The sequence below is a fragment of the Centroberyx affinis genome, unplaced genomic scaffold (genome assembly GCF_046629955.1).
Source record: "Centroberyx affinis isolate AG114_WGS23_722 - 3 ecotype Tasmania unplaced genomic scaffold, CSIRO-AGI_Caff_v1 ptg005379l_1, whole genome shotgun sequence".
NCBI classification, from domain to species: domain Eukaryota; kingdom Metazoa; phylum Chordata; class Actinopteri; order Beryciformes; family Berycidae; genus Centroberyx; species Centroberyx affinis.
This window is the reverse complement of record NW_027282687.1, coordinates 115,688-140,399: the sequence shown is the minus strand read 5'-3', so window position 1 is coordinate 140,399 and position 24,712 is coordinate 115,688. Positions and strand designations below refer to the sequence as shown.

The 24,712-nt window shown below is 43.4% G+C and overlaps 3 protein-coding genes across 11 annotated transcripts; 1 reads left to right on the top strand and 2 right to left on the bottom strand.

Annotated features, from left to right (window-relative positions):
- On the bottom strand, positions 1–4,722 carry tada3l (transcriptional adaptor 3 (NGG1 homolog, yeast)-like). 4 transcript variants are annotated; one of them, XM_071546681.1, is made up of 9 exons: positions 4,551–4,722; positions 3,710–3,947; positions 3,184–3,431; positions 2,940–3,045; positions 2,584–2,719; positions 2,346–2,449; positions 2,065–2,171; positions 1,303–1,494; positions 1–624 (listed from the first exon to the last, which is right to left on the bottom strand). In XM_071546681.1, the coding sequence occupies exons 2-9, from the start codon at positions 3,917–3,919 to the stop codon at positions 432–434; spliced, it is 1,296 nt and encodes a 431-aa protein (XP_071402782.1). In that variant the 5' UTR covers positions 3,920–3,947; positions 4,551–4,722; the 3' UTR covers positions 1–431. The 4 variants fall into 4 exon arrangements, with proteins under 4 accessions (XP_071402782.1, XP_071402780.1, XP_071402781.1 ...); XM_071546679.1 differs by lacking the exon at positions 4,551–4,722 and adding an exon at positions 4,338–4,363; XM_071546680.1 differs by lacking the exon at positions 4,551–4,722 and adding an exon at positions 4,149–4,329.
- Positions 4,723–4,849: 127 nt separating this feature from the next.
- LOC139667237 (actin-related protein 2/3 complex subunit 4-like) lies at positions 4,850–7,961 on the top strand. The gene is made up of 6 exons (XM_071546683.1): positions 4,850–4,950; positions 5,562–5,680; positions 6,205–6,316; positions 6,459–6,554; positions 6,934–7,104; positions 7,368–7,961. Exons 1-6 carry the CDS (start codon positions 4,948–4,950, stop codon positions 7,371–7,373), a joined length of 507 nt encoding a protein of 168 aa, XP_071402784.1. The 5' UTR covers positions 4,850–4,947; the 3' UTR covers positions 7,374–7,961.
- A 730-nt stretch (positions 7,962–8,691) lies between these two features.
- Positions 8,692–22,716, bottom strand: LOC139667228 (6-phosphofructo-2-kinase/fructose-2,6-bisphosphatase 4-like). 6 transcript variants are annotated; one of them, XM_071546665.1, is made up of 14 exons: positions 22,593–22,716; positions 18,410–18,526; positions 18,143–18,239; positions 17,983–18,049; positions 17,801–17,875; positions 17,653–17,709; positions 17,442–17,563; positions 16,584–16,791; positions 16,229–16,375; positions 15,997–16,101; positions 13,965–14,094; positions 12,540–12,602; positions 12,354–12,418; positions 8,692–9,645 (listed from the first exon to the last, which is right to left on the bottom strand). In XM_071546665.1, exons 1-14 carry the CDS (start codon positions 22,642–22,644, stop codon positions 9,586–9,588), a joined length of 1,365 nt encoding a protein of 454 aa, XP_071402766.1. In that variant the 5' UTR covers positions 22,645–22,716; the 3' UTR covers positions 8,692–9,585. The 6 variants fall into 6 exon arrangements, with proteins under 6 accessions (XP_071402766.1, XP_071402761.1, XP_071402762.1 ...); XM_071546660.1 differs by lacking the exon at positions 22,593–22,716 and adding an exon at positions 20,343–20,571; XM_071546661.1 differs by lacking the exons at positions 8,692–9,645; positions 22,593–22,716 and adding exons at positions 10,303–11,364; positions 20,343–20,571 and having other exon boundaries at positions 16,250–16,375.
- Positions 22,717–24,712: the final 1,996 nt, after the last annotated feature.

The window sequence follows — 24,712 nt, the reverse complement described above, 5'->3', positions numbered from 1 at the left end:
AGTGGTACTGATTTATTCAAACATTCATAGTTATTGTTTTTCATTGTGCTACAATGGTAAACAAAATAGAAATTAAACAAAAACAAAACAAAACACTAGATGAAATAGTCTCTGATGCATACTGCACTCTACTGCATGAAATTATCAAATTAGTTTTTTGGACGTTTTACACCACACATGCTACAAAAATACCCCTACTCAAATCACACAGACCTAAACAGTATCATACATTACCATTATAGATATAGCTGTCCACTGACTGTACACAGCAGTCATATAGGAACTGTATTAAAAAAAATGCTCATGGCCACTTGAACAAGCCTATGATCACATCCATACAACTGTTTACTCATTGTTAATGAAAAAAAAAAAAAAAACATTTCCTCCCATAGCTTTTTCACCTGTAACCCCAATACAAACTGTTGCCTCCTCTATCCGTCCAGTAACTTGAGGATGCTGTCCCTCTCCTTCAGTGCTTTCCAGGCTTGGTCTTTCTCCTTCTTGGTCGGTGTGCGTTTCTTCTGCCTGGCCGCCATGATGCGCCGAAATCCCTCCATGACCTCGTTGTCGGACACCCTGACTCTCTGCCTCAGTTCCTGCTTCCGCATCTCCTCCTTCGCCAACCTGTGAGGCAGAAGCAATACACGGACATGTATAAAAAAAAAAAAAAAGGTCATCATGTTGATTGTGGAAATGCTTTTTGACAATTATGTCTGTATATCGTCATCTAGACGATATACGCTCTCCATCTGTTCTTGACCCAATTTACTCATTAAGGGTCAACACATGAAATTGTCATCACTCGGTTAGAATATCCTGCTTAAGCTCATACTCTGATCATGAGAAATAGTCTGTTAAGATGCCTGCCTTACTCCCATATTAAACAGATTACTGTGGCATGGAAACTCACCCCTTTCACTTTTGGTTTTCAGCATCTGCACAAAGTCAGACTTACAATTACCATTACTTTTGGGATTGTCTTTTCTTTCCCCTGTATTAGAAGTAACCTACTATTTCTCAAAATAGAACAAGGTAGCTGTGGCCGTATATTGTCATACTTGTTTTTCTGGCAGACCGTTCTTTCTATGGGCAGGACACCATAGGTGGACAGGAAAACTGTTGACAGGTTTATTCATGGCAACAGGGAGACTCAATCTCAATCTCAGGGCGTCAAAGCTGCATGTAAACAGCTAAACCTGACCTTAAAATACCTTAACCTGAATAAGACCATAACCGGAGTACGGCCAGTAGCCGGGTCACTCTGTGCATGTAAACGAAGCCGGTGTGGGCCCGCATCCTCACCGCAGCAGCTCCTGCTTGCGGGCTCTGTTGTGCGCGCTCAGGGCTTTGAGCTCCGCTTGTCTCTTGTGGAGCTCGGCTAGGACCTCGTCCTCAGAGTCTCCTCCTGGTCCGGGGCGCTCCTCAGAGTCCAGCAGCCCCTGGGACACCAGCTCCTCCTTGATCCGCGCCTCCAGGGAGCGTGTGTGGGGAACACTGCAAAGTGGAGATAGGAAATGGGTGGAGAGTGGGCAGAGGAGAGGAGACCAGACTACTAATTTACTTGCATATATTTCAAGATTTTTATATAAAAACACACTTGTTTTTATCAGCCTAAATCACAAAGTGGGGCTGCAACAGAGAAGAGCAATCCATCCCCACTAATTCAGAGGCCATAGAGTTGTCCTATTTTTCAGCATGAAGTTCTGGTGTTGGGTATGAACACTGACAGGAAATCATCTCTGCAAAGAGGACGTGATGAATTGAAAGTTAAGAGCAAAATACAAAACTTGCTCCTTAACAGCAGGGAGTGAGCGCTCCGTCCAGAGAAAACTGGACTCACCAAAGATGGCTAAACCTCCTCAACCCCCCCCTCAATTATGCCTTGTCAATAGGAGTGCTGTCATCTAGGGAGAAAGACATTCCTAACAGATGACTGGAGCTAAAACCACGCCAGGAAAAGCATCTGACACCAGCACTCACTCTGTAAATATTTTTCCTAGTGGGGAGAATTGATCCTGGTGCTTCTGTTATTTAGTCCGTATCTGGTACAATAAGAAGAAATACCTAAAAGCTTTGCCCTGGCTTCGAGGAGAGGTCCCAGCGCCATCGTTGGCATCCTTCCCTGTAATGTCTGGAATAGGAGAATCCTCCATGGGGGATATAATGTTCTCCTGGAAGAAGACATACAAAATTACCTCTTATAGTCACACTTCAATGGTGTCCCAGGATTCAATAGGTTTCAAACGCCTTATCTTAGAGTCATATATAATCTGCTAAAGCCACAGTGCATAACTGGAACTTATGTCAGTGAGTGCACTGGATCACAAGCTACTACAGTGTCTGACCTCTACAAGGGCCTGGAGCAGACGCTGTGTGAGAGGTCCAAAGGGACAGCCGTCTTCAGGAGAGTCATGCTGGGACTCTGACTTTTTCAGCAGGGAGTCCACATCTAGACGAACAAGAGGATGAGTGTAGAAGCTGGACACACATCATGCCGTCTATGCCATGGTGGCGATACTAAAGGGCAAACATTGTCTAGTCCTTGTAGAGTCAGGTAACAGACAGGCTGCAGCGTTCCCTCACCTTTCGCGTCCAGCTCAGAGAGAGGCCCTCCCATGAGGCTCTTCTTCTTGTCGTTGGCTCGTGCTCCTTCCCTCTGCTCCTCCAACAGATCCTCCTGAGCCCACCGCTGAGAGTAGTGCTTCCCCAACGCTGGAATCTACAGGCAGCACAGACAGCAGAATCAGTCATCAACACACTACTCTTCAGCCAATTTGTCAGTGAATTATGGACCTGTTTGTCTCCATTATAATGATAGATTACACTAAATGTAAATAAAAACACCCAGGGTATTGCCAAGCCCTGAGCGGTGCTGGGTATGTGTGTTAAGCAGAGCCTATGTAGCGTAATAACAGGTACAAAGGGTGTTTATGTCATACTTTGTAATATTCAGCTTCATCCTCCGGGGGTTTCAGAAGCTCCTCTAGCAATCTGATCTCTTCATTTGTGATATCGGCACAATATGGCTCGACTGACGCCCAAAATCTGAAAAACAGAAACGTTTCAAATACAAACATACTCTGCCAGAAAGCAACTCATTTATAACAACTCATTTAACAGTTTAGGGAGCAGGCAAGTATAACACATCTATGACAACTGTTATAAAGAGCTATTGTTGCTGACCTGTTGGGGGCGTCATTTTTGGGAGTGCGGGGAATGTCTTGTGGATCCTCTGTAAACTCATACTCTTGGACTTTAGGCTGCAGGTTTTTGGACTTGGGTCTGCCGGGTCCAGGTCCTGGTCCATGACCGCCTTTCCCATCTAACTTCTGCTTCTTGGGTTTGTGGCGAGATGAGGCAGAGGGGTCTGGGTCTTTCCCCATCTTTAGGAAGCGTTTATCTCCCTTCTTGTCCTGCCAATCTGTGAGGATCTGATGAAAAAGGAGGGATGAGATATAGAGTGTCTCCCTTTGGGCTTCACAGTCATAAAAAACAGTACGAGGGAGAGCAACTAAAGCAGCGGTTCTCAACCATGTGCCCTGGACCAGTTGATTTCACCGATTTGCATCTTCAACCAGAGAGGGGGAACTACTCAGTGCAATCAGCTGGTATAACGTTTGGTTGGAATGAAATCCTGCAGACTCATGGCTTCAATGGCACACAGTTGAGAACCGCTGAAAGGACTGCAGGAGGCTGGTTATGGTCCTACCTGTCTTTGCTCCTCCAGCGCTCGCAGACGGCGGCTGGCTGAGGACAGCAGGGTCTCCAGCTCCAGCTGCAGGGTGTCCAGCTCCTCGATGCCGATGCCATCGTCCTCTGAGCGGCCAAGCACCGCCGTGTAGCGGGGACACACCTTGACGTGCTCGACGGGCTTGAAGTCATAGTACTTCAGCGGCGGGCAATCCTTCAACTCACTCATGACGCTGTGGAGCAACACCTAGCAGTATCTGAATGAACAGGGACACAAGAGACGGGACAGTGTGGTTAATGGTAGATTCACACAGTGTACGGCATACCGCAACGAGCAGCTGTGCTCTCTCTCTCTGACTCACTCACACACACGCACACGCACACACACACTGTCTCTCTCTCTCCCCCTCTCTCTCTCTGTATCTCTGTCTCTCTCTCACGCACTCACACAGGTCTACCTCACAGATTTCCAGGTAGCCTCGCGATCTGTCCCCGTGTAATGACGATAACTGATCAAATCGCTCCGAAATTTGATTTCAAGGCACATATGGTTGCATTTTTGTACCTATAATTTTCACATGTATGATTATTTAAAACTGGACAAACTAACTGGTGTTTATTGAATGTTTAAGAGCAACGATATTTACCGTGCGTGAATGGCGTCCATGATGGGTAAAACCATTTGGGTGCGAGGGGGTTAAGACATGTAGTCAGAAGAAATTGGGCCGTATTTTCGATAAAATAACAAATGTAAGGACACATTTTAAGTGAAAACCTACCGTCAATTTTCATAAGAGCATTTTTTATCCTATTGTGTAATCAAATGTCAAAATTAAACACGAAGTTGGAAATATGCAGACCTGTTGGTAGAATGGTATCCTCGGTAGAAACCATTTTGAGTGTGATGGTGTATTAAATGAGATAGCATATCGCTAACCACAAAATGTAACAAATATCTAGATTATTTGGGAAATACTTGGTTATATAACATATTGTTTTTCAGAAACAGGTTATAAACAGTCACTCAGCGTTAGGTCTCCCCTTCTCAGTGCGGAATGGACGCATCTCAGGGTGTGCATGTTTTGACAAGCAAAGCAAGCTCGATGGGCGGAGTTATCATCGTTAACACGGCAGTGTCTACCAAGCGAGGAGAAATAGCACAAAACGAGCGCACCCTATCTTTACTCGACGATGTAAGATTTACGGAAGAGGAGTCCCAGGCGTGGCAGATGAACTTCCGCCTTCTACAGCACTAAAATGGTAAGTCCACTGCTGCAAATGTATCTTTTCTATTTAGCCATATACCTATATTAACTATGACTTTACCGCCAGTGCCAGGTTAGCTAGCTCAGTGTTTTCCCCAGAAGGGCTTATCTGGTTGGTTGTAATGCTATGGGCGTGACGACGGGCATCCTCGATATGGTTTGCAGAAACTAACCCAAGTGACTGAGCTGAGCTGTCTTTCCTCTTGGCCTGTTTACTTTAGTTTTCCCAGTTAGCAAAAGCCCTATCGCCAGTAAGCTGCCGAGAGAGCTGTTAAGATCATAGCTATAGCCAGTAATGTAGTGCTAAATTTAATGGTGGGTAAACCGTGTGTATAGTGCAGTCGGTGATCACCACTATAAAGCATCACAACCAGCAATACAAACGTCAGTTATGTTTTCAGAAAGATTCATAACCTCCATAACATCCCAGGCTATAGCTCAGTTTGATTACTGGACAAATGTAACCTCATAGGCCATCCTTTATTGATTGGATCACCCTGACTAGCTTCCCCACATAGCCTGATCTTAATAACAAACACATCTGACAGTATCTCTCCTGTAATGTGACTCAACCAGACACTGATCCTATTGAACTCATTTCCTCAGACAGCGACACTGCGCCCCTACTTGAACGCTGTGCGGGCCACCCTGCAGGCCGCCCTCTGCCTGGAGAACTTCTCCTCTCAGGTGGTGGAGCGTCACAACAAGCCCGAGGTGGAGGTCAGGTATGTTAGCGCGCTCACTGGCTGTGCCGCTGCCTTGCTTCCACCCATTCCTCCTGCTCTCTCAGGCAGTCTGCAGATCATCCACTGTTCTCGCACGAGTGTGGACTTGCACAAACACGCATTAGAAAATCTAGGAGGGGAAAGTAAATGACACAAGCACGGGCAAGACTTCTATACAAAACTTGCCAGTAGGGACTTGTGTAGGCCGTTTGCAGGTATGGAAAATATAGTTTGCAGGTATGGAAAATATAGGACAAGTTACTAACAAGTTAAAATATAGGACAAGTTGCTAACAAGTTACTTACAGGTAGCAGATAGTATGCTTTATAAAGTTCTATGTCATTCAAAAGCATTTACATTTATGTTCATGGTGCCAAGAACTTTTCCATCCCTGGGTACATTTTCCACATATATATTCACATCCACATATATCCATGCAGTCTTGTATTAACTGGAAAATACAATAGTTTAAAACTGAGCAGGCCTCTTTTTTTTGTAACTGATGTATTATGCTTTGGTTCCAGGAGCAGTAAAGAGCTGTTGCTTCAGCCGGTGGTGATCAGCCGTAATGAGAAGGAGAAGGTGCTTATAGAGGGATCCATCAACTCTGTCAGAGTCAGCATTGCTGTCAAACAGGTCAGAAAGAATAGGATACCTTTCATTCATTCTTGACCTGGACGTTTCCTGGTTTCTTTGTCATGTACATTTTTTTAAATTTGCTTGCTGCAGCCAAAGTTGCATTGAATGAAACGTCTGTTATGACTGTTGGACACTTTAGGCTGATGAGATTGAGAAGATCCTGTGCCATAAATTCATGCGCTTCATGATGATGAGAGCGGAGAACTTCTTCATTCTGAGGAGGAAACCAGTGGAGGTGAGAGGGGGGGGAGGATACTGTGGGATACTGTGGGAATGAAAAAGAGGAACCATTTATTTTTAGATGGCATACATCATAAATGTCTAGCCTGCATGGACGTTCAGGAAACCACATTTGCAATGCATTAGTTGCACAAATGTCACATTTTAAAAACTGTAACATTGCATATGAACATATACTGCATGCAAAATTTGAACGTCCAATCCAATGCGTACAACTACAGAATCTCTTTTTCCTAATCAAGAAATTATAGTGCAAGACTGTCCGTGTATTAGATGACTGTATTCTTACTGACCTTCTCATATGTTGATCAGTCTCTCTCTGACTCATGAATATCTTTCTCTTTTCCTCCTCTCTTGCCACTCTTATGATCCAGGGATACGACATTAGCTTCCTGATTACCAACTTCCACACGGAGCAGATGTACAAGCACAAGCTGGTGGACTTTGTCATCAACTTCATGGAGGAGATCGACAAGGAGATCAGCGAGATGAAGCTGTCCGTCAACGCCCGGGCCCGCATCGTCGCTGAGGAATTCCTCAAGAACGTAAGATATTTATTCTCTTGGTCTGATGGCTGTAACTTACATCACATACATCCATGCTTCTAGATCACATACACTTTAAATTCACATTACATGAAGAACGTACCTTGACATGAAGTATGCTAACTTTTTTATCAAGCATTTGTCTGTTGCACATGTTTTTGGATAATATTATATGATCAGAACCATCATCTAGTTTGTTTACAAAAGTTCTACATAGTAAAAGACAGGAACACTATTATATGTCGATCCTCTCCTCTCCTCAGTTCTGATGACAAGGCCTCCTCCCGTGGTTCCACACCAGGAGGGGAACGCTCCGAGGGCCAATCAGCACAAGGATGGAGAAGTATAGGAGTGAACAGCCAATCAGCGAGGAGAACCATAGAACATGACCAATCTGGCGGCGATGCGCTTTGCACCCGTCTCTCGAGCGTCTCCCTGTGCTCATGAATATCGATGACTGTATATAATGAAATATTTACCAGTTTCATTTTTCTGCCACTCAGAACAAATCCCCAAACCAAGGCGGGTCCTTAAAGTATTAATCGAGTTGATATCCATGAATACAGGGGCATTGAGGGTGTGTTGTCGCAAATAAAATGGCCTGTGTTTTTTTTTTTTTTTTTTATAATAGATTTTTTTTGTATGTATGTCTTCATGTCCTGAACCCAGTCTGTCATTGTGTCTCGTTTCAAATTTGTTTCTAAAAATTCTCTGTTCATGATACCCATGTTTGAGGGGAGGAAAGTGGTCTGTATGGCATTTTATCACATGGAATATGAGCTCTCTTTAAAGAAACCACCAAAAACCATGTATGAAAATATTGAATGATAAAATAATCAATAAAACTCACAATTGTTTATACCTTTGTTGTTCATATGTAGGTATCCTTAATCATTCTTCTTTGTTCATAACCTGTCCATGTGTTAGTATTGTGCTTCTGTACATATGTGACTAAGCTGCTGACTGTGACTCTGAGTAAGTTGGTTTGTACTGTTGAAATCAGCACTTGAGTGAGACTTGTGCAAAGGAACTGTGTTATTTCAGGTGTTAGGAAGAGGAAGTAGCTTACTGCTAGCCCAGACAGTATGTGAACCACTGCTGTGGTATTTATGCATGACAAAGCACATTTACAATTTACCTTCAAAGACTGAACTGCACATTACACTTTGCTGGAAAGAAATGGAAACGTTTTCATAAGGGATTACATTTTTTTTTTAAACTTAATTGTAACCTTAATTTCCCTATTAATGTTTGCTGTGCATGCACACTCTTCTTCAGCTCTTAAACATGTAGTTACACACACTCACACCTGCTGCCCAACACCACCAGTCCTCTACTGTTGGAGGTTTGTTGCCTTGCTCAGCAGCACTTAAACAATAGTGGTTGAAGGAGGAATTCTTGTTCAACTCCAGCACCCAGACTTTCCCAGACAGTTCAGAGATTCAAACCAGCAACTTTCTGGTCATATGGCTACTAAAGGTCCAGTTTAACCTCTCTTCATCTAAGGAAGGCTATGGAAAAAAAACACATGAAAGAACATGGATGGAGACAGCGGCAGGTCTGTGTATAAAAATAACACATCTTTATTAGATTGCAGTGAGGTTGGGGCAAACATTTTGAGGAAATTACGCATACAAACACCAACAGCTTTGAGCTATGTTGCATTTCTGCATCCCAAATGCCTCATGAACTCGTGTTTTCTTCACAAACTGATGAAAAACAGTGTGGAGGGCATGAGTGTAGAATGAGCATTTTCAATTCTCTCGACACATCTGTCTCTAAAAACAGGTCAGAGAATTTTTTTGCTGTACACCACACAACTAGACAGCTGGCATTTAAATTTACCCTTCAATATAAAATTTAAATGATGACTGTTTGTGCTTGCAGCTTAGAAAACACTATTGGAAGAAAATAATGACCCATTCCATTCAGTACTATTGAATCACCACACAGTCAAAATAGATAAGTTTCATAGTACTCCAAAGGTTTGAAACCTTAAAATTGCACATATCAGTAAAGACAGCTTCACATAAAACAATGATTGGACAATACAGAAACACGTCATACATGTACCAGAAAATCACAACAATTTGTTGAGAAACCACATGATTAATACTGAACAATAATATGTTACAGTGACCTTCAGTATTAATGCTACTGCTGCACATGATATCAACACACTGAAACCAGACTAAATAGAGCAACAAGGAGAAAGGATTCTACCATGACCCAAGTGTTGATAACCCTCTGTGCAAGACGACGATCCATTCATAAATAGACTGGACCAGCTATGCCGAGTACTGGCTCTAAGACGCTATCTAGCTTTCAAATATGGATGCTGAGGCCCGAACACTCTACCCGTGTGAGCAGGCTGTGCAGACTGGGAGGGTGAGTTAACCACGAGAGAGAGAGGAGGGAGGGAGAGAGAGAGGGAGAGAGAGGCCCAACTTCAACCTCACTGGGTTACAACTCAGCAGCCAATCAAAGGTGAGCAGGGACGGTCTGCAAGGCATCTTCAGTTGTACGATGGACGTTTACATTCTGAAAAGAGGAACGCAAGAGTGTCAAATCCTTTTTCAGAATGCAGAATGCCTTAGCAAACCTCAGTGCAACTGACCACGCAGTGCTTGATGCATTAGTGAAATAGCATCATCTGAAATACAAAACAAATGGGTAGAAAAGAGGCACACTGATGTATGTTTTTTTTGTGTTAAGTCATTGTGATATGATTTTGAGGAGCTGCCCTAATCACTGTGTATACTATATTGCATACTTAACAGCACATGCTTAGAGATGGCAGTCAAAACTAAGCAGTTTAAGTTTGCATACTTCCGATTTAAGCATTAACTTCCAATTAAAAGACTAAGCTTTTAATCTAACAAAATGCCTGCATCATCATACGTATTAGCTGCAAAGTGAATGATGGGTGTACATGTTGTAATCGCTCTTATGCTAGGCAGAAAGAAATCACTGTGTGACTAACAGTCAGTGTTTTGTGCAGTCTGATGAATGGCAGTGCTTTCTTATGCTTCCCAGCAGAGCCTTTGCATATGAATGACTGGGGAAATCTGAGCACTCAGTTTGCACAGCGGAGCAGAGTAGCGAAATGCAGCAGAGGAAGGGCATTGCACTGAGCATTAGATCTGCAGATGATAAGGATAGGAAGGAAATAGTCAGCCTCCTCTTTTGATCTTCGAGTTGTGCGGCACAGAAACCTTCTCAGCTCTATGACTAACCCTCAAAGAAGGGTTACTACAGTTGTCATGGATTCTGTTGTTTCTGTGTAGTATTTTAGAGTGTAATCAGTCATCAACATCCTAGCTTTCAGATGTAAAAGGAAAAGTGTTTTCATAATAAAGCACGACAAAAGTGTGGTACGGATGCATAAAATGCAGCAGCATTGGTCAAGTTGAGTTTATTTAGAGACAGTAAACAGAGACATGACTGTCTGACCAATGACATGAAGACAAAAACCTTCACATTACTCAACCAAAAAACAATAAAACAAAGCACTTCTGTGCTTCCAGGATCTTCATCAGACATGACTGTTAGTGAAATTCATTTGCAGACATCCTAAAACTAGAAATAAACTGTAATGGAAAAAATGTAAGAAGGAACTAAAATACACTTGATTTTTGATTTGTATGTGCAAAACGTGGCAAATGCACAACGTTTTATGTTGTGCAATACTGTAATACCAAGACATTTCAGCAGATTACAGTTTTCTGTCTCTTAGCAACAGTACATATAAAGGACATAACACACTGATAAAAATTAACATTGTGAAATCAGTTCAAGAGACAAAATCACTAAGAAAGTAAACTACCACTTATCCATACTATTTCAACTGAAAAGGTGCCGGAGTTTCATTGCTTCACAGTTGGGAGTACAGCATTGATTCACAAAACCTTCATCGGCTTGTCATTCGTTCTCCAAAAATGAGAGAACGCACACGACACATGACCCGTGTCACGGGGTTAATAGTCAAAATTATAAACTGGATTCCAGTTAATTACCACCGTACTATCAAGTCCTAAAATATAAGTGGGGAAGAAAAAAAAAGAGAAGAACTGTGGAAACTAATCCAAACAGAGGAAGGTGGAGAAGAAAGCTAGAGTTGTGTGGGCGGGTATGTGGCTGAGTAAGCAAGGTAAAGGGGGTGGGGGTGGGGTGGGGGGGGTGAGAGAGGGGGACACTGCCTCACTGGTGAGCTGGCACTGTTAGCAAAGCCTCCTCTGACATCCGCGACACCTCTACGTTCTGTTCAACAATAAAAAAACACACACACACAAAGAGGAGGGAGGGGTCAAACACATGGGACACACAAGATCCACTGTACACACTGGGCTAATGAAAAGAGAATAAAGCGGATGTGCATTTAAAATGGAATTTTTAGAGTTTTTATTTATTTTTTTATTCTTGAGGTTTTTGTCTCTGAGAAATCGCTGCCAGCCTCTTGATAGCATGTAAGCAGTGCAAGTGCAAGAAGAGGAGGGATACAACAATTCCATGCATTTCAAATAGTTCTCAATGCTTATTCTTACTATATCTGATTATTACTACAGCTATGAAACAAGAGGAACGGTTTTATTCCACATTGGGTTTCCCAGCGACAAAAACACCAACTTTGAAAACTTTAATATCCTAAGAAGGAGCTTTATTGGTGCTATACAGTATAGACTTCCAAAAATCCTGAACTTGACCTTTGTCCTGCATGTGTATCCTTCTTCTCAGCCTTACATCATGTCATGTTTGTCACACATACATTCATCGCCGCAGCGCAATTACACTCGCTGCCAAAACCAACATTTCTCTAAGACCTACTGGGATGTCTGCCTCCCTGTCACTAAGCTCTGCAGCATCAGACACTGCAACATATTGTCACAAAGTCAATTTGGAAGTTTATTTACCTAAAGGGTGTGAGGGTGAAAAAGAGGAACATTCAAAGCAACGTCATTCTCTCTATGTTAGGTTCTGATAAGCTACTGCAAACACAATCCATGACAAAAAACTACCTTGAGCTCATTATTATTCAATAACTCTGATTCTGAAGACATGGCAGAATTAACTGCTGTAATGTATTTGAACGCTGCTGTGAAATACTGCATCTGACGCCATGATGTATAGCACCTGCACCCAGCTATCCCATCTGCATGTGAGCAAATGGTGGCCTCCTTACCTTCCACAAAGTGGGTCAGTGGCACTGTGTGTGTGTGTGTGTGTGTGTGTGTGTGTGTCTTTATACCCACCTCTGGTCTGTCTCGGTGAGTGTTGACTGCTTCCACATTTAGGCTAATGGACTCCACCTTACAGCCTGAAAACGCAGAACACAGGGTCTCTCATTACTCGTTTAGACAGCAGAGGAGTACACATCTTTGTTCAATAGAAACAGATTCAGTAGGTGCAGTAAAGCACCAGCAGGAGGCCGGTCTTACCATAGGCAACTGGTGTTAGCTTGAGCACAGTGTGCAGTGGGCACTTCAGGTACGGCAGCTCCTCTGTTGGAAGGGAAATGCACAGTAGCAAACAGTTAATGAAACTACCAGAGACAAACTGGCAAAGTTAATCCCTGTGTTAGGGCTGGGCAATATATTGATATTATATCGATATCGTGATATGAGACTAGATATCGTCTTAGATTTTGGATATCGTAATATCGTGATATGGCATAAGTGTTGTCTTTTCCTGGTTTTAAAGGCTGCATTACAGTAAAGTGATGTAATTTTCTGAACTTACCAGACTGTTCTAGCTGATCTATTATTTGCCTTTACCCACTTAGTCATTATATCCACATTACTGATGATTTTTTATCAAAAATCTCATTGTGTAAATATTTTGTGAAAGCACCAATAGTCATCCCTACAATATTGTCGCAATATCGATATCGAGGTATTTGGTCAAAAATATTGTGATATTTGATTTTGTCCATATCGCCCAGCCCTACTTACAACTGAACATTTAGCCCGCTTCGTAGAAAATACAGAGATATATATCGTGTATCGCCATTCAGCCTAAAAATACCGAGATATGATTTTTGGTCCATATCGCCCAGCCCTACCCCGTGTGATATCATTTCCAAATACATTTGTAATCCATCATTATCATCTTAAAATGTTAAGACTATAGCCTGCTTTCTGGAACAGTCTCTACCCGGTCTGCTGCTGATCAAGCCAAACCAAAAGCCTGCTGCTGTATTAGATGAGAGTGTTCCTACCAGGCGAGCGAGTTTAACTGACCTCTCCAGCTCTGTTACATTTCCAGCTCTATCTTGGGATAGATAGTATTGAAAAAGCATGATAAAAAAAACCTTCATCTGATTATTTTTAACATTATCACTATGGCGCCATGGCTTTCAAGAAGCAAAATCAGGTCAGTCAGCCAGGAGTGAGACGCTCCGCTCTACCCGGGCACCATGAAACTATGTCACAGTTTCACTGCAAAACTGTCACCGTGGACAGAAAATCACTTTCTACAATTCAAATCTGTTCTTTATTGAGCAGTATATAATTAAGAAAAGGGGGTAAAAGTTGTATTATTGTGAAACTTTAAAAATCCACCCTCAGATACTCTTCCACTGTTCAATTATATCAGTTATATATTAATCTGTTATGTTCAATGCAATCCAGGAGTTATTTTGTGAGTGTTGATTTTTGTGTGTTGTGTGTGTTGTAATTTACTTTTTTGTTCTTTAGCTGCAAATTTTCATCCAATCTTACAATCCTCTTCTTGTATTCAGAAAGAACTATACACCATTGTCACAAATGCACTGTGGGACTGTACAGACAAATGTTTATGTGGTTTACAGCCCCCCCCCCACCCCCGGCCCTCCAGGCTCCAAGCGCTGCAGTGAAGGGACTGACCTGCTGTCTTGTCCAGGAAGTAGGCCAGCAGGCAGCGCATGACGGCCTGGTGACAGATGACCAGCACGTTCTCCTGCCTCTCCAGCTCCATGATGACCGGCTCCAGCCGCTGCACCAGGTCCTCGTAGGACTGAGGGACAGCAGAGAGGGAGAGAGAGTTAGACATATGAGGTGCTACCATCTGATTGCACGGCAGATGGAAGATGATTTCTTCGGACACTGCTGCCAGTACTGGAGAGATAATTATCGTTACAAGCGAGCACTGGCCATATTTAATTCTTTCTACTGCAGCAGTGATTAATATTTTGGGTTTATCATTAGAGTAGAGCAGGCCGACACCTTGGCATAAGGGTTTCCGTTATCCGGTAACTACCGTTTTTTTACCGGTAAAATCTGTTGAAGTCCGACATATTTAAATCCCTCCGGTCATATAGTCCGGTGAAAATAATTCCCTCTAAGCACAATTATTGGAACATTGTGCTGAGACTGCGTTACAGCAACAGGTTGAGTTCTACTCCCAGTCTATCTCCCGACCTGCTCCCGACGAGTAGCTTTGAGTAGCTTTAAGTCTCTTTCAGTAAAGTAATAATAAATATTGCACTACGTGAGTTGATTTATGTGACATGAGACACAACTGGGGAGGATTTACTAAATTGTTTTGAATGTAGCGTAATGTATTAACCAATCAAGGGCGATGTGTGTGAGCGCCTACGTAGGCCTATGTTGTGTGTCGGGTGAAGATAAGATGCCCTTGCAGTTTATTTTCAAGACTTTTTGCCGGGCTGTGATTTTACATATTTACTGTGTTGTTTTTCTTGGTTGTAGGTTGCGTATTTAGCAATGGGCAATGTGTTATCATGGTTAACAGGACATGCACATTGCGCATTTGGCATTGTGTAATGGTGAGAGGGACACGTAGTTTTTGGCATTTGGCATTGCATAATGGTGAAAGCATATGGCTATTTGGCAACAAAATACATGTCAGGAAGGAAGTACAAATTGCAAGTGCAAATTTTCATAGATGATCCTATTTTTCTATTTTGCATGGTAACGTTGTGTGTGTGTTTGAGAGAGATAGCGTTATGCACGTGAGTCTATTGACGGGACTTATTTTATTTGGAATATAATGTATAAGCAAAAGTAGGCTACTTTTCAATAAAAAATATTATAAATCTAGGCCTACATGCCTTGATGATGTCATTCTTTATATAGCCTGCCTTTAAGCTCAATAAACACAGATACCGGGACATTGAAATCTGGCACCAATTTTTTCTAACGCAAACCCTGCTTGGCATTCAAGATAAAATACAAAAAACTACTGAAAAAGAGAAAAATTATATAGATTGGTTGATTGATTGGTCTCTACCTCTGTCTCTTTCTCTCTCTCCCACACACACACACACACACAACCTGAACTACTGATAAACAGCAGCAAAGACATATCCATGTGTAATAATGGCAGGTAATGGACTGAGATTTCACACATTGGAAAAATCCATAAGGCACGTCTGGTCAAGCCGCGGCTTTAACCAGATACCCCAAAGCCTTACATCAGCACTGCCTCTCAGACTGCTAACTAATGACCGTATCCATCTGTCTGTGTGAGATTAATGGAGAGGTAATGGGATGGACTGAAGGTGAGAACACACTACCAGGCACTATCAGGCCCACAGTAAACAACCTGTGCCCACAGTTTTTTTTGGCAGAGACAGTGCCACAGACTGAATGTGAAGTCTTTGTTTACAGCATCCTGGTATTTAGCCAAATCTGTCTGAGAGGTGGCTCTTCCAACCCGGGGCTCATTAGTAGAGTGTAAGTGGCCATTAGCCATCTGGATGCAGTTAGTGTCTGTGTGTGTGTGTGTGTGTGTGTGTGTGAGTGAGTGAGAGAGAGTCATTATATCCAGGGAGGAAAACCAACTCAGCATTGGGAAATTCCCAGTTTCAGACACACACACGGTGTACACAAGCATGTTGTCTAAATTTAAACACACACTCACACAAAATATATAATAGAATTAAATTATCCTGACCTCTCCTTTGGGGTAACGATAGCGGTATTTGTCCTGGTCCCTCAGGGCAAACTCCAGAGGATAGTGCTCCTGGATCTCTTCATACATCATCTCCTCACACACGCCCTGAGGACATCACACACACACACAAACACACACACACACACACAAACACACACAGGTTAAACTCCATTAACACTGCACAAACGGAAGGCAAATAGCAGCACGTAGCGATAGAAGGTCTAGTGCTTACTGCATCGATCTCGTTGAGGACCTTCCACTGTTCGTAGGGCACGTTGAGAGCCTCGGCCGTCTGGATGGTTCTCTTCATCTGACTCGTCCACACCTTCAGGTCGCTGATGCCCTGCGCCTGGATGAACTGGCTCAGGAACTTTGCAAACTGCACAGAGAGACAGAAGAAGGAGAAAGGATGAGTGGGTGGAGGGAAGTGGATAATCTTTTTCCCTCCTAGGAGATTGGTCAGCCCACTCTCAATGTTTGATTTGATTTCCCTAATGCCTTCACCTCCACCTCATCTGGTTAGAATCAGGGGGAAAAAAATTGCTACTGTGAAGGCAAGGCTCTTGTGTGAGGAGAGTGTGCTGTACCTCCTTGCCCCGGAGCGAGAGGCCCGAGTCTCCTCCGATGCGGCCCTTGATGTTGAGCTCGCTCTCGCCGTGGCGGCACAGGTAGATGGAGCGTGGCGTGATGTGGATGTTCATGAGGTAGTAGACGATCCGGCTCTGGATGTGGTCCAACACCCGGTTCACCAGGTAGCGCCGGCCCACGTCCATGATCTTAATGTAGGAGAGATCCCTGGGGGAGAGGAAAACCACGGAAAGATTTAGACATCACTGCACCTTCCATCTGAGGAGCAGACACGCTGCGACAGTGAGAAGCAACCAGTCTGAAGTGCTGAGAACACCCAGCGAATTGGTTGCTTTGGGGTGAAATCGTACTGTTAAAAAATCTCCTTTACACCAGATGGTGTTTTCTAGTGAATATAAGGTTTGCTTCCCAGAGTGCTGCCACTTTGCCATATGCTAGGCAAATTTTCTCACTGACCTCAATGGAAAGATTAGCAAAGCAAAAGAGCACCGGTAAACAGGGCCGGGAAAATGAAAAAATGAATATCATGATAACCATAAGCAATTCTTTTGATATTGATATATAATAATATCTGGCAAAATATGCAAAATCACATTATTATTAAATAGTCAAACTGATGTTCATCACATTGAAATGCATGGTAATATAAAGTGCGATCAAACTCAATATCATTATTTCATCAGGACATGATTCTACTGAAAGATGATAAATGATCATATCGAATTATCGCCCAACCCTACTGATAAATAAACCGCAACGTACCAGAGCCAGAAACAATTGATTAGCTGATTATTGACATATTTTCTCCCCACTGTCCCTCCTGGCTAACACACTCTTCCCCCTCGGCTCCTCCTCACCTGTCCAGAACTTCATCCAGAGTCTCGTAGGAGTTTTCATAACACTTTATCCTCTTCATGAAGTCTTCCACCGCCTCCTCTGTGTTACAGTTGGTGTAGTCGGGGCTGCCCAGCTTCACTTGCTACAAAAAACAGAGAAAAAGCAGGGGACTGAGCTTGGAAAGAAGCTATAGCTTTCTCCTGAAATAAACAGGAATACTTGGCCACTCACCACTATGTTCTCCTGTATGACGTCGGGGTCTTCACACACAGACTCTACGAAGAACACCTGAGAGAAGAGGGGAGAGGGGAAAGGTCAGGCTCGATGTGGCCAGCGTTAACGCGGCAACCTCACCCAGGATTGCGAGCCAACACGTTACCTTAAAGCCGTTCTGCTCAGCAAACTGGATGATGGTCTCCCTCCTGTCCCTGGTAGTGTTCGTTGCATCGAAAACCTGGATAACACAAAAAAAATCTGCGTTTTAACCAGTGATCAAGCAACAACGGACAACCTTCTCAGCACTATACACTGTACTTGACCCATGTGACTCATCTGACCCACCGCAACTTGGCCGCCTTCATCTGTGAGGTACTGCCGCACATCATTCAATGCCGCTGATGCACACTGTCTGCAAAGATCACAGAGAAACGCAGTGAGAGGTGTCACAACACGGTGGTCCAATAGATTGTAATGCCAGTCGGAGACCATTAGCCACTCTTACTGTCTGATCTTTAACCCTTCCTCGTTGTCTGGACGGAAGAACTCAAAGGACTTGTAGATCTTCACATACTCTCTCCTGTATTGCCCGACATTGAACTCTATGGAGAAAGGGACAAAGAGGGAGAGACACTTGTGATCCCATGCTTGGCACTGCAGTGTACAGGCCCGTACTGGATCCATCCCCTTTATCCTATAGAACTTCTTTTTCCCCACAACCTCAACATGTTTCAGTGAAGTTTATTAAGCCGAACGTCCTGTGAGCTAGTACCTCTGGTGGGGACTCCGATCCAGTTGAGGTAGCGGGTCAGCTTCTTGGAGATGTAGGTCTTCCCTCTGGCAGGAAGGCCCACCGTCACGATCAGAGTGGGACAGTTGGTCATGCATACTGGACATAAAAAGAGGGAGAGGGGGGAAAAGAAAGTTCCAGTCATGTGTTGATCACACTTTGGAAATAAATGAAGCGAAGCCTGTGAAGCTAGTTCAGGCAGACAACTGGAGTCGCGCTGCAGTCACCTGATACACACACTACTCATACAACTCGTATCAAGCGCCCCCCTCTCAATAAGGGGGTCTTTCACATTGCCATGCTGCTGCTTTCATTCTCAATAGTCTGTTTACGTGAGTTGGCAGACTGAACTGCTTTTGGTGTTCAGTGTGTAGCTGTTATTTGAATAAGGACCTGCTACAAATGTCTACAGCACTTTCGAAATTTGCCCCGTACTATCTTAATATATTACACAATTAAATAATAGGTGAACAGTTCAGATTTAATATTAACACTAGATTGTCCTTATCAGTGTGTGTGTGAAACCCAGTGCAATCTACTACGAAGACAAAGTCACATCGCACCACTGTGGGACTGTTGTGAGCGAGGAGCGGGGGTCACGGTGTCACCGGGACGAGGCAGGGGAGTTGTGAAACACCAGCTTTCAACGCGAGACATCTGGAGACCTAACAGCAACTTTCCACACCCAGACGCACTGTGGCAAAACACTCTGTGCAGAGGACTAGGTGAGAGAGCACAATGGTTTTTATGGGTGCCACTTTACCATATCCATTCACGACATCTTGTAAGATAGTCCGTCCATCAATGACTCACCAATATAAACGGGAGAAAGGAAAACTGAAAGGATTTCACTCTGTCGAGAGTAGAGCCCAACGTATATTGGTGCACCATATAAATCAATGAACCATTCAAAAAAGCCCAGTGTGTGTTTTCTCACCATTTTACTTGGGTGTTATGGGGCTTTGATGACTTAAATCATCGTTTTTATATGTAGCATGCTCTTGGTAAGCCAAATAGGACAGTTATTTGACTTTATAAGGAGATGCCCACTTTCACAGAGTGGACATTGGTAATTCTTATGTTTGGAATTATACGATTTTATCTGGCTTTTTTTTTATTTATCAAAACTGAGTTACTCACATATTCATAATCTTTGAATGTTACTTTATCCTTGATGGTGTTATTTAAAAAACTTTGGGGTTTAATATTTAAGAAGATAGAAAGTCCATAACAGTTTTGCCAGCTTTGATGCTTAATATCTCAGAACTGCACTCCACCCAGGTATGGAACCTTATAATTCCAGACTCATGATATTGTTGACATTTTGAGGCCTACAGGACCCAAAACTCTCTCTCAGTCAGGCCCTGGTGGAGAAACACTGACTTTAACAGAAATCTGCTGTCAATGACCAGTATAAACACAGCTAAAATGCACGACATCTACAGGGCAAATCACTCACGTGACTGCAGAGATACAATTCATGTTTACTAACAAGGGGTGACTGACTTGGCATGTAGCGACAAAGAGATGGATATCCCTACCGGTCCCTTCTCCTCAATGCGGACAGCCTTATCTGCAGTGAATACCAACCATGGAAGCCCTTCTTACATAAGTATGTAAACCAGCTGGCTGCACAAGCAGGAGGTCAGGCGGAGATAATTGCTAAACAACATCTCCGCTATGTCTGTTACCAGTTTATAATTTTAGCAATACAGTTAAATTAATAGAGATGGAGGTATAAAATATTGAAGTTATCACGGTTGGGGGTCGGGCTGCGTGCTCACAAATGTTAACAATGCGTCCCAGATGGAAGAAATTAAAGTACCAGCTGACATTCATTAAACCATGAGCGAAATCGACATATTCTGCGAACAATGCAGGTCATTTGACCGTGTTGCCACGTCGCGATACGCACCCTTTCTTTGAGAAATGTGTTTTTCAGGAAGGCCATTTTTACAGGGCATCCAGATCTTCTTGAGGGGGTTTTGGGTCAGTTCCCGCGGATTTGACGGTGTTTTATCCTCCATTCCGAGTCCCGGTGAAGCGGAGGCGGCCGCGGCGGGAACACGGGGCCTTTTCCTCTGATGCTGCGCTGAAGGTGACCGGTCTTTCATCCGCGCTGCTCGGCGGCGATGGTGATGTGGTCTGTCTCTCTGTGGCTGCTGTCACATGGTGCGGGCTGGGCACCGGGAAGACCAACGGCGGGCCGTAATCACTCCAGTATAGGCGCAACACGTTGTCTGGATAACCGTAAATTACACCCGCTGTGGTGTTCCGCCACAAAAACAAGCTGTCTGAGTAAACGCGTCTGGGAGGCGGCCGGAAATAAGACGAGACGATACTCCAGAGCAGAAGCGATGTAGTAAGCGAAATTTACTTTTTTCTGAAGGTGTTTACCGTAACATACGACATATAGTGTCCCTATGGATTTTCACCCTAGCTGTATAGGCTACTGTTTCCAACATGACACATTTCCTTGATTTATCTAGTATTAATAGGTAAGATACTATTCTAAGTTTTGAAAAATTACCGTTCACAGCTAAGCCAGTATTAAACTCAGTCTTAGCCCACAACATAGGCCAGTGTCAAATAACCAGGGTTTAAATAGTTAGCCATGAGTTCTTGCCTAAACCATTCGCAAAATGGCATCTGTTTCTGTCTCATTCTTAATCTTCTTATTACTAAAGCCAAACACCAGGTATTTTCAATGATGTTTTTAAGCTTACAGTACATTGCGACCTTGCAAACTGACATTTTGCGCATGTGTTGACACTGTCCATAAGATGGCAGCATTGCTGTGTGTGTGTGTAAGTGTGTTGATTGAGGCTGAACTTGTCAGCTTACTAGGCCTATCTGTTTATCTGTTTATGTGCTCATTAGGGAACAGTCCATGTATTCTCACTAGTAATGTATGATGGTGCTATTAATGCGCTCCATTATTATCTCCAGCATTAGAGGCAGACTCGGTGATGGAGCAACAGGGCCTGTGACCCAAATATGATGAGATGGTTTTCTAATTAAATACTCTCTCTCTCAAATCCCCTAACTGCTAGTAGACTAGAATGTATGTCAGGTACATCACTTCCACAAATAGATGACACACTAACTCCTGCAAAGGATATATATATATATATTTTTGTATTTTAAAGAAACAGGGTAAAATATAAAGGGCTGAATGCTCCTGTGCAGAGGACAATCACAAACTGTGGCCCATGTTTTGCCAGTTGGTTAAGCAATGTGAGTTATTTGGTGGGCTATCTACAGTGCCTTATCTTATCTGGGAACTAAAGCTTGGGTATGTGAAAGCACCAGCAGTCAAACTTGTGGACTTGAACAACCAGATTGCTAAAACACAACAGGGCGCCAGGACGTATCTTTTTGTGCAGGAAATATGTTAGATAGTTTTTATCCTATCAGGGTTAGTGGAGGCTTGCACAGCCTACTGTAGCTATTAGATCGTGCACAGGAAACAGGTCTGTGAGCTCCTCCTCCCAGCAGCTGCCAGTCTCTGATTGCAGCCAAGAGCCTTCAGTGTATAAACTGGACAAGTCATTTCCCAATATAGTATGTTAACGTTACACTCGCCCGTTTATCTCGGGTAAAGGCGCTCCGTGGCCGCTTTGGCCATAAACCATCATTCTGTATTTTCCAGACACAAATGTCATTTTGTTACATTTCATCGCAGCAGCCACTCGGAGCTCTAGCCTACTTTCAACAACCTTCAACAAACAGGCAAAAAAACCCCACATCGTCAGCTTCTGCAACAGTACATTTTTTGATCATGATCACTATCTTAGAAAAAAAAAAGCCATGAGAGGAAAACTGATTTATGAGAGTAGACTGCATGAAGCCTTTTACATTTTTAAAATTTCGACATCAGTCCAAAATCATACAGCTGGCTGTTCCATTTCCTGTTAAAGCATAACTGTTACTGTTATAAATCAGGATCGCTACTGTAATAAACCAAAGATTGTCGGCCGTTGTTATTATCTGGGGTAAAGGTCTCAGTGACAGCGCCAACACACCGAGATCACGTAGACTCTTGTTTACGTCTTTAAAAAGGGCTGCTCGCCCTGTCGGAGGCTCGCTTCCATCCGGCCAAAGATGCCCGATTTGAACGAGTAAATGCATAAGATAAAAGCCCTTGGAAAACGCCGTGTCTTACCCGTGCGGTCCAGGTTCTGCGTGTGTTTGGATCGGCTGGAGCCTCTCATCATGGGTGTATGATGGAGCGCGCTGCCTGGCGGTGTGTGTCCAACAGCAGCCTGCTGATCACTGATGCTGACTACACACACCCACTTTTAGAAAGAGACACCTCAGGCCAGGATGAGGGCTAGTTCTCCAAAAGTGGATGGACACACTTAGTACCTTAGTACCTGCCCCCCACAACCCACCCCCACCCCTGCTATTTCACAATGACGACTGATAAACGTCACTGTTTGAGTCCTAACCAGGCTTGTCTTAAGTCAGCCTCATGGCATTGATGGCCCAGTGTACAACTGAGTATTTATAGTCTCTATGCAATACAACCTGACCCTTATGAACAACAGCTGTAGTAATCATGTAATACATTTTAGAAGGACAATACATAAATATCACAGGAAACTTTCAAACAACATACAAACACCATGGAGCTAAACTTAACAGACAATCCTATAGTGATAGCGCAAGATACCATACTAACTCACCATGGAGGGCCACAGACACACTACAAGTCCCTATAGGAATATTATTGGATTATTATAGTGATACCAGAGGAGATTAAGTAAATACCATTAAGTATGATAGAGTCACTTTAAAGTCACTATTGAGAGCCACAGACACTCTATAAGCACCTATGGGAATGTTCTAGAAATATATATATACATAGTGACACCATAGAAGATAAAAAAAAGGACTCACCCTAACCCATATTACAGGAGTTTGGTGATTTTCCACTGGACAACCTTTCAGTGACACACAGTCTAACTTGAAGAACTTGCTTTACTAATTCATTCATATCACTGATTTCATTTTATTTGCCCGAGCTGGCTCAACCAATGATCACATTGCTATGACAGAGAGCAAAATATGGGGGCTAGGACAACAAATGCTGATAGCCATACATGCACACACACACACACACACACACACACACACACACACACACACACACACACACACACAGACCTCCCAGCAATGTGACCCTCTAGAGATAACATAGCATCATGTGACCCGTCTGTGTGGACTTGAGGCTATTTCAGTGGCAGTACCATTATCAGCAGCCTATGATAATGACACTAATTGTCAAGCACGGGGCCGATCACACACACACACAGACACACTTACACACATAAAGACAGGCAGAGGGAGGACAGACATCAGGGAAACATCAAGGTGTGTGCAAAAGATGAAGGGCATAAAACATATAGAAAGTGGGTGAAAGAGAGGCATGAAACAGGGAGGAGGACAGAGGGGAAGAGTGGAGGGTCAAATGGAAAAGGCCTGACCCTCTCCCCTGTCCTTTAACACATTCCTCCCTAAAGGGCAGTGGGATCTTCCCCCTGCATCCCCCCATCCACACCCCCTCTCTCCATGCCTCACACCCTGGCCTTAGGCGGCACGCTGCGCTCAAGAAGTGTGGCAGATACCAGTCCGACCAGTCTCCCTGTCCTTAAATGCACAACCTGACCTGACTGGAACACATGGGCCTTTGCTGCAGAGAACCTAATATTAAATATAAGATCAACCTAGTTTCAATGTCAGGGACTGGTTTACACAGCATGTAAAAAAACAGGACTGCATTTACATATTCTAGCTATCATGGCCTGATGGATCCTGTTCTGGTCTGCCCTCCTCTTAATGTTACTGCCCAGCGTTCTGGTCCTGGTCAACCCCAGATAGTGTCAGGGAAAATCTGCCTTCTCTGGAATATCACAAGGGGGAAGTGTGGTAGAGACTGTCGTGTCATCATCACTCTTGGTGTGTCATGACTGGGCTTGTCTCTACGAAACAAAATGGCTGACTGAGAGAGGAAAAGTACTCACCACCACCTCGCTATGAGGAAATATATAATTTGTAACATGTTAAATTCCTACCACAAATAAATGGTTTCGTATTTGTCTGTCTGTCTTATTCATAGACAGCAAGGGCTTTTATACTGAGGCACAAATAATGTGACACAAACCACCCACAACCCTTTTTTGTTTGGGACAAAGCTCTATCAGTAATACCAAGTCCCAAACAACAGCTGAGAGGTCATGATCTATTTGGGCCACATCTAATCATGGCTGATATCCCATATTT

Excerpts from the sequence above, each read along its gene's own strand:
- tada3l (XM_071546681.1), bottom strand. The coding sequence starts at position 3,919 with ATGAGTGAGTTGAAGGATTGCCCGCCGCTGAAGTACTATGACTTCAAG. Across the intron at positions 2,172-2,345 it reads TGCTCCAGGCCCTTGTAGAG|GAGAACATTATATCCCCCAT; the intron begins GTCAGACACTGT and ends GTCTTCTTCCAG. Across the intron at positions 1,495-2,064 it reads AGCCAGGGCAAAGCTTTTAG|TGTTCCCCACACACGCTCCC; the intron begins GTATTTCTTCTT and ends TCCACTTTGCAG.
- LOC139667237 (XM_071546683.1), top strand. Across the intron at positions 5,681-6,204 it reads AAGCCCGAGGTGGAGGTCAG|GAGCAGTAAAGAGCTGTTGC; the intron begins GTATGTTAGCGC and ends CTTTGGTTCCAG. Across the intron at positions 6,317-6,458 it reads TCAGCATTGCTGTCAAACAG|GCTGATGAGATTGAGAAGAT; the intron begins GTCAGAAAGAAT and ends TGGACACTTTAG.
- LOC139667228 (XM_071546660.1), bottom strand. The coding sequence starts at position 20,541 with ATGAAAGACCGGTCACCTTCAGCGCAGCATCAGAGGAAAAGGCCCCGT. Across the intron at positions 17,710-17,800 it reads CTGAGCAGAACGGCTTTAAG|GTGTTCTTCGTAGAGTCTGT; the intron begins GTAACGTGTTGG and ends CTCTTCTCTCAG. Across the intron at positions 16,792-17,441 it reads CTGGATGAAGTTCTGGACAG|GGATCTCTCCTACATTAAGA; the intron begins GTGAGGAGGAGC and ends CCTCTCCCCCAG.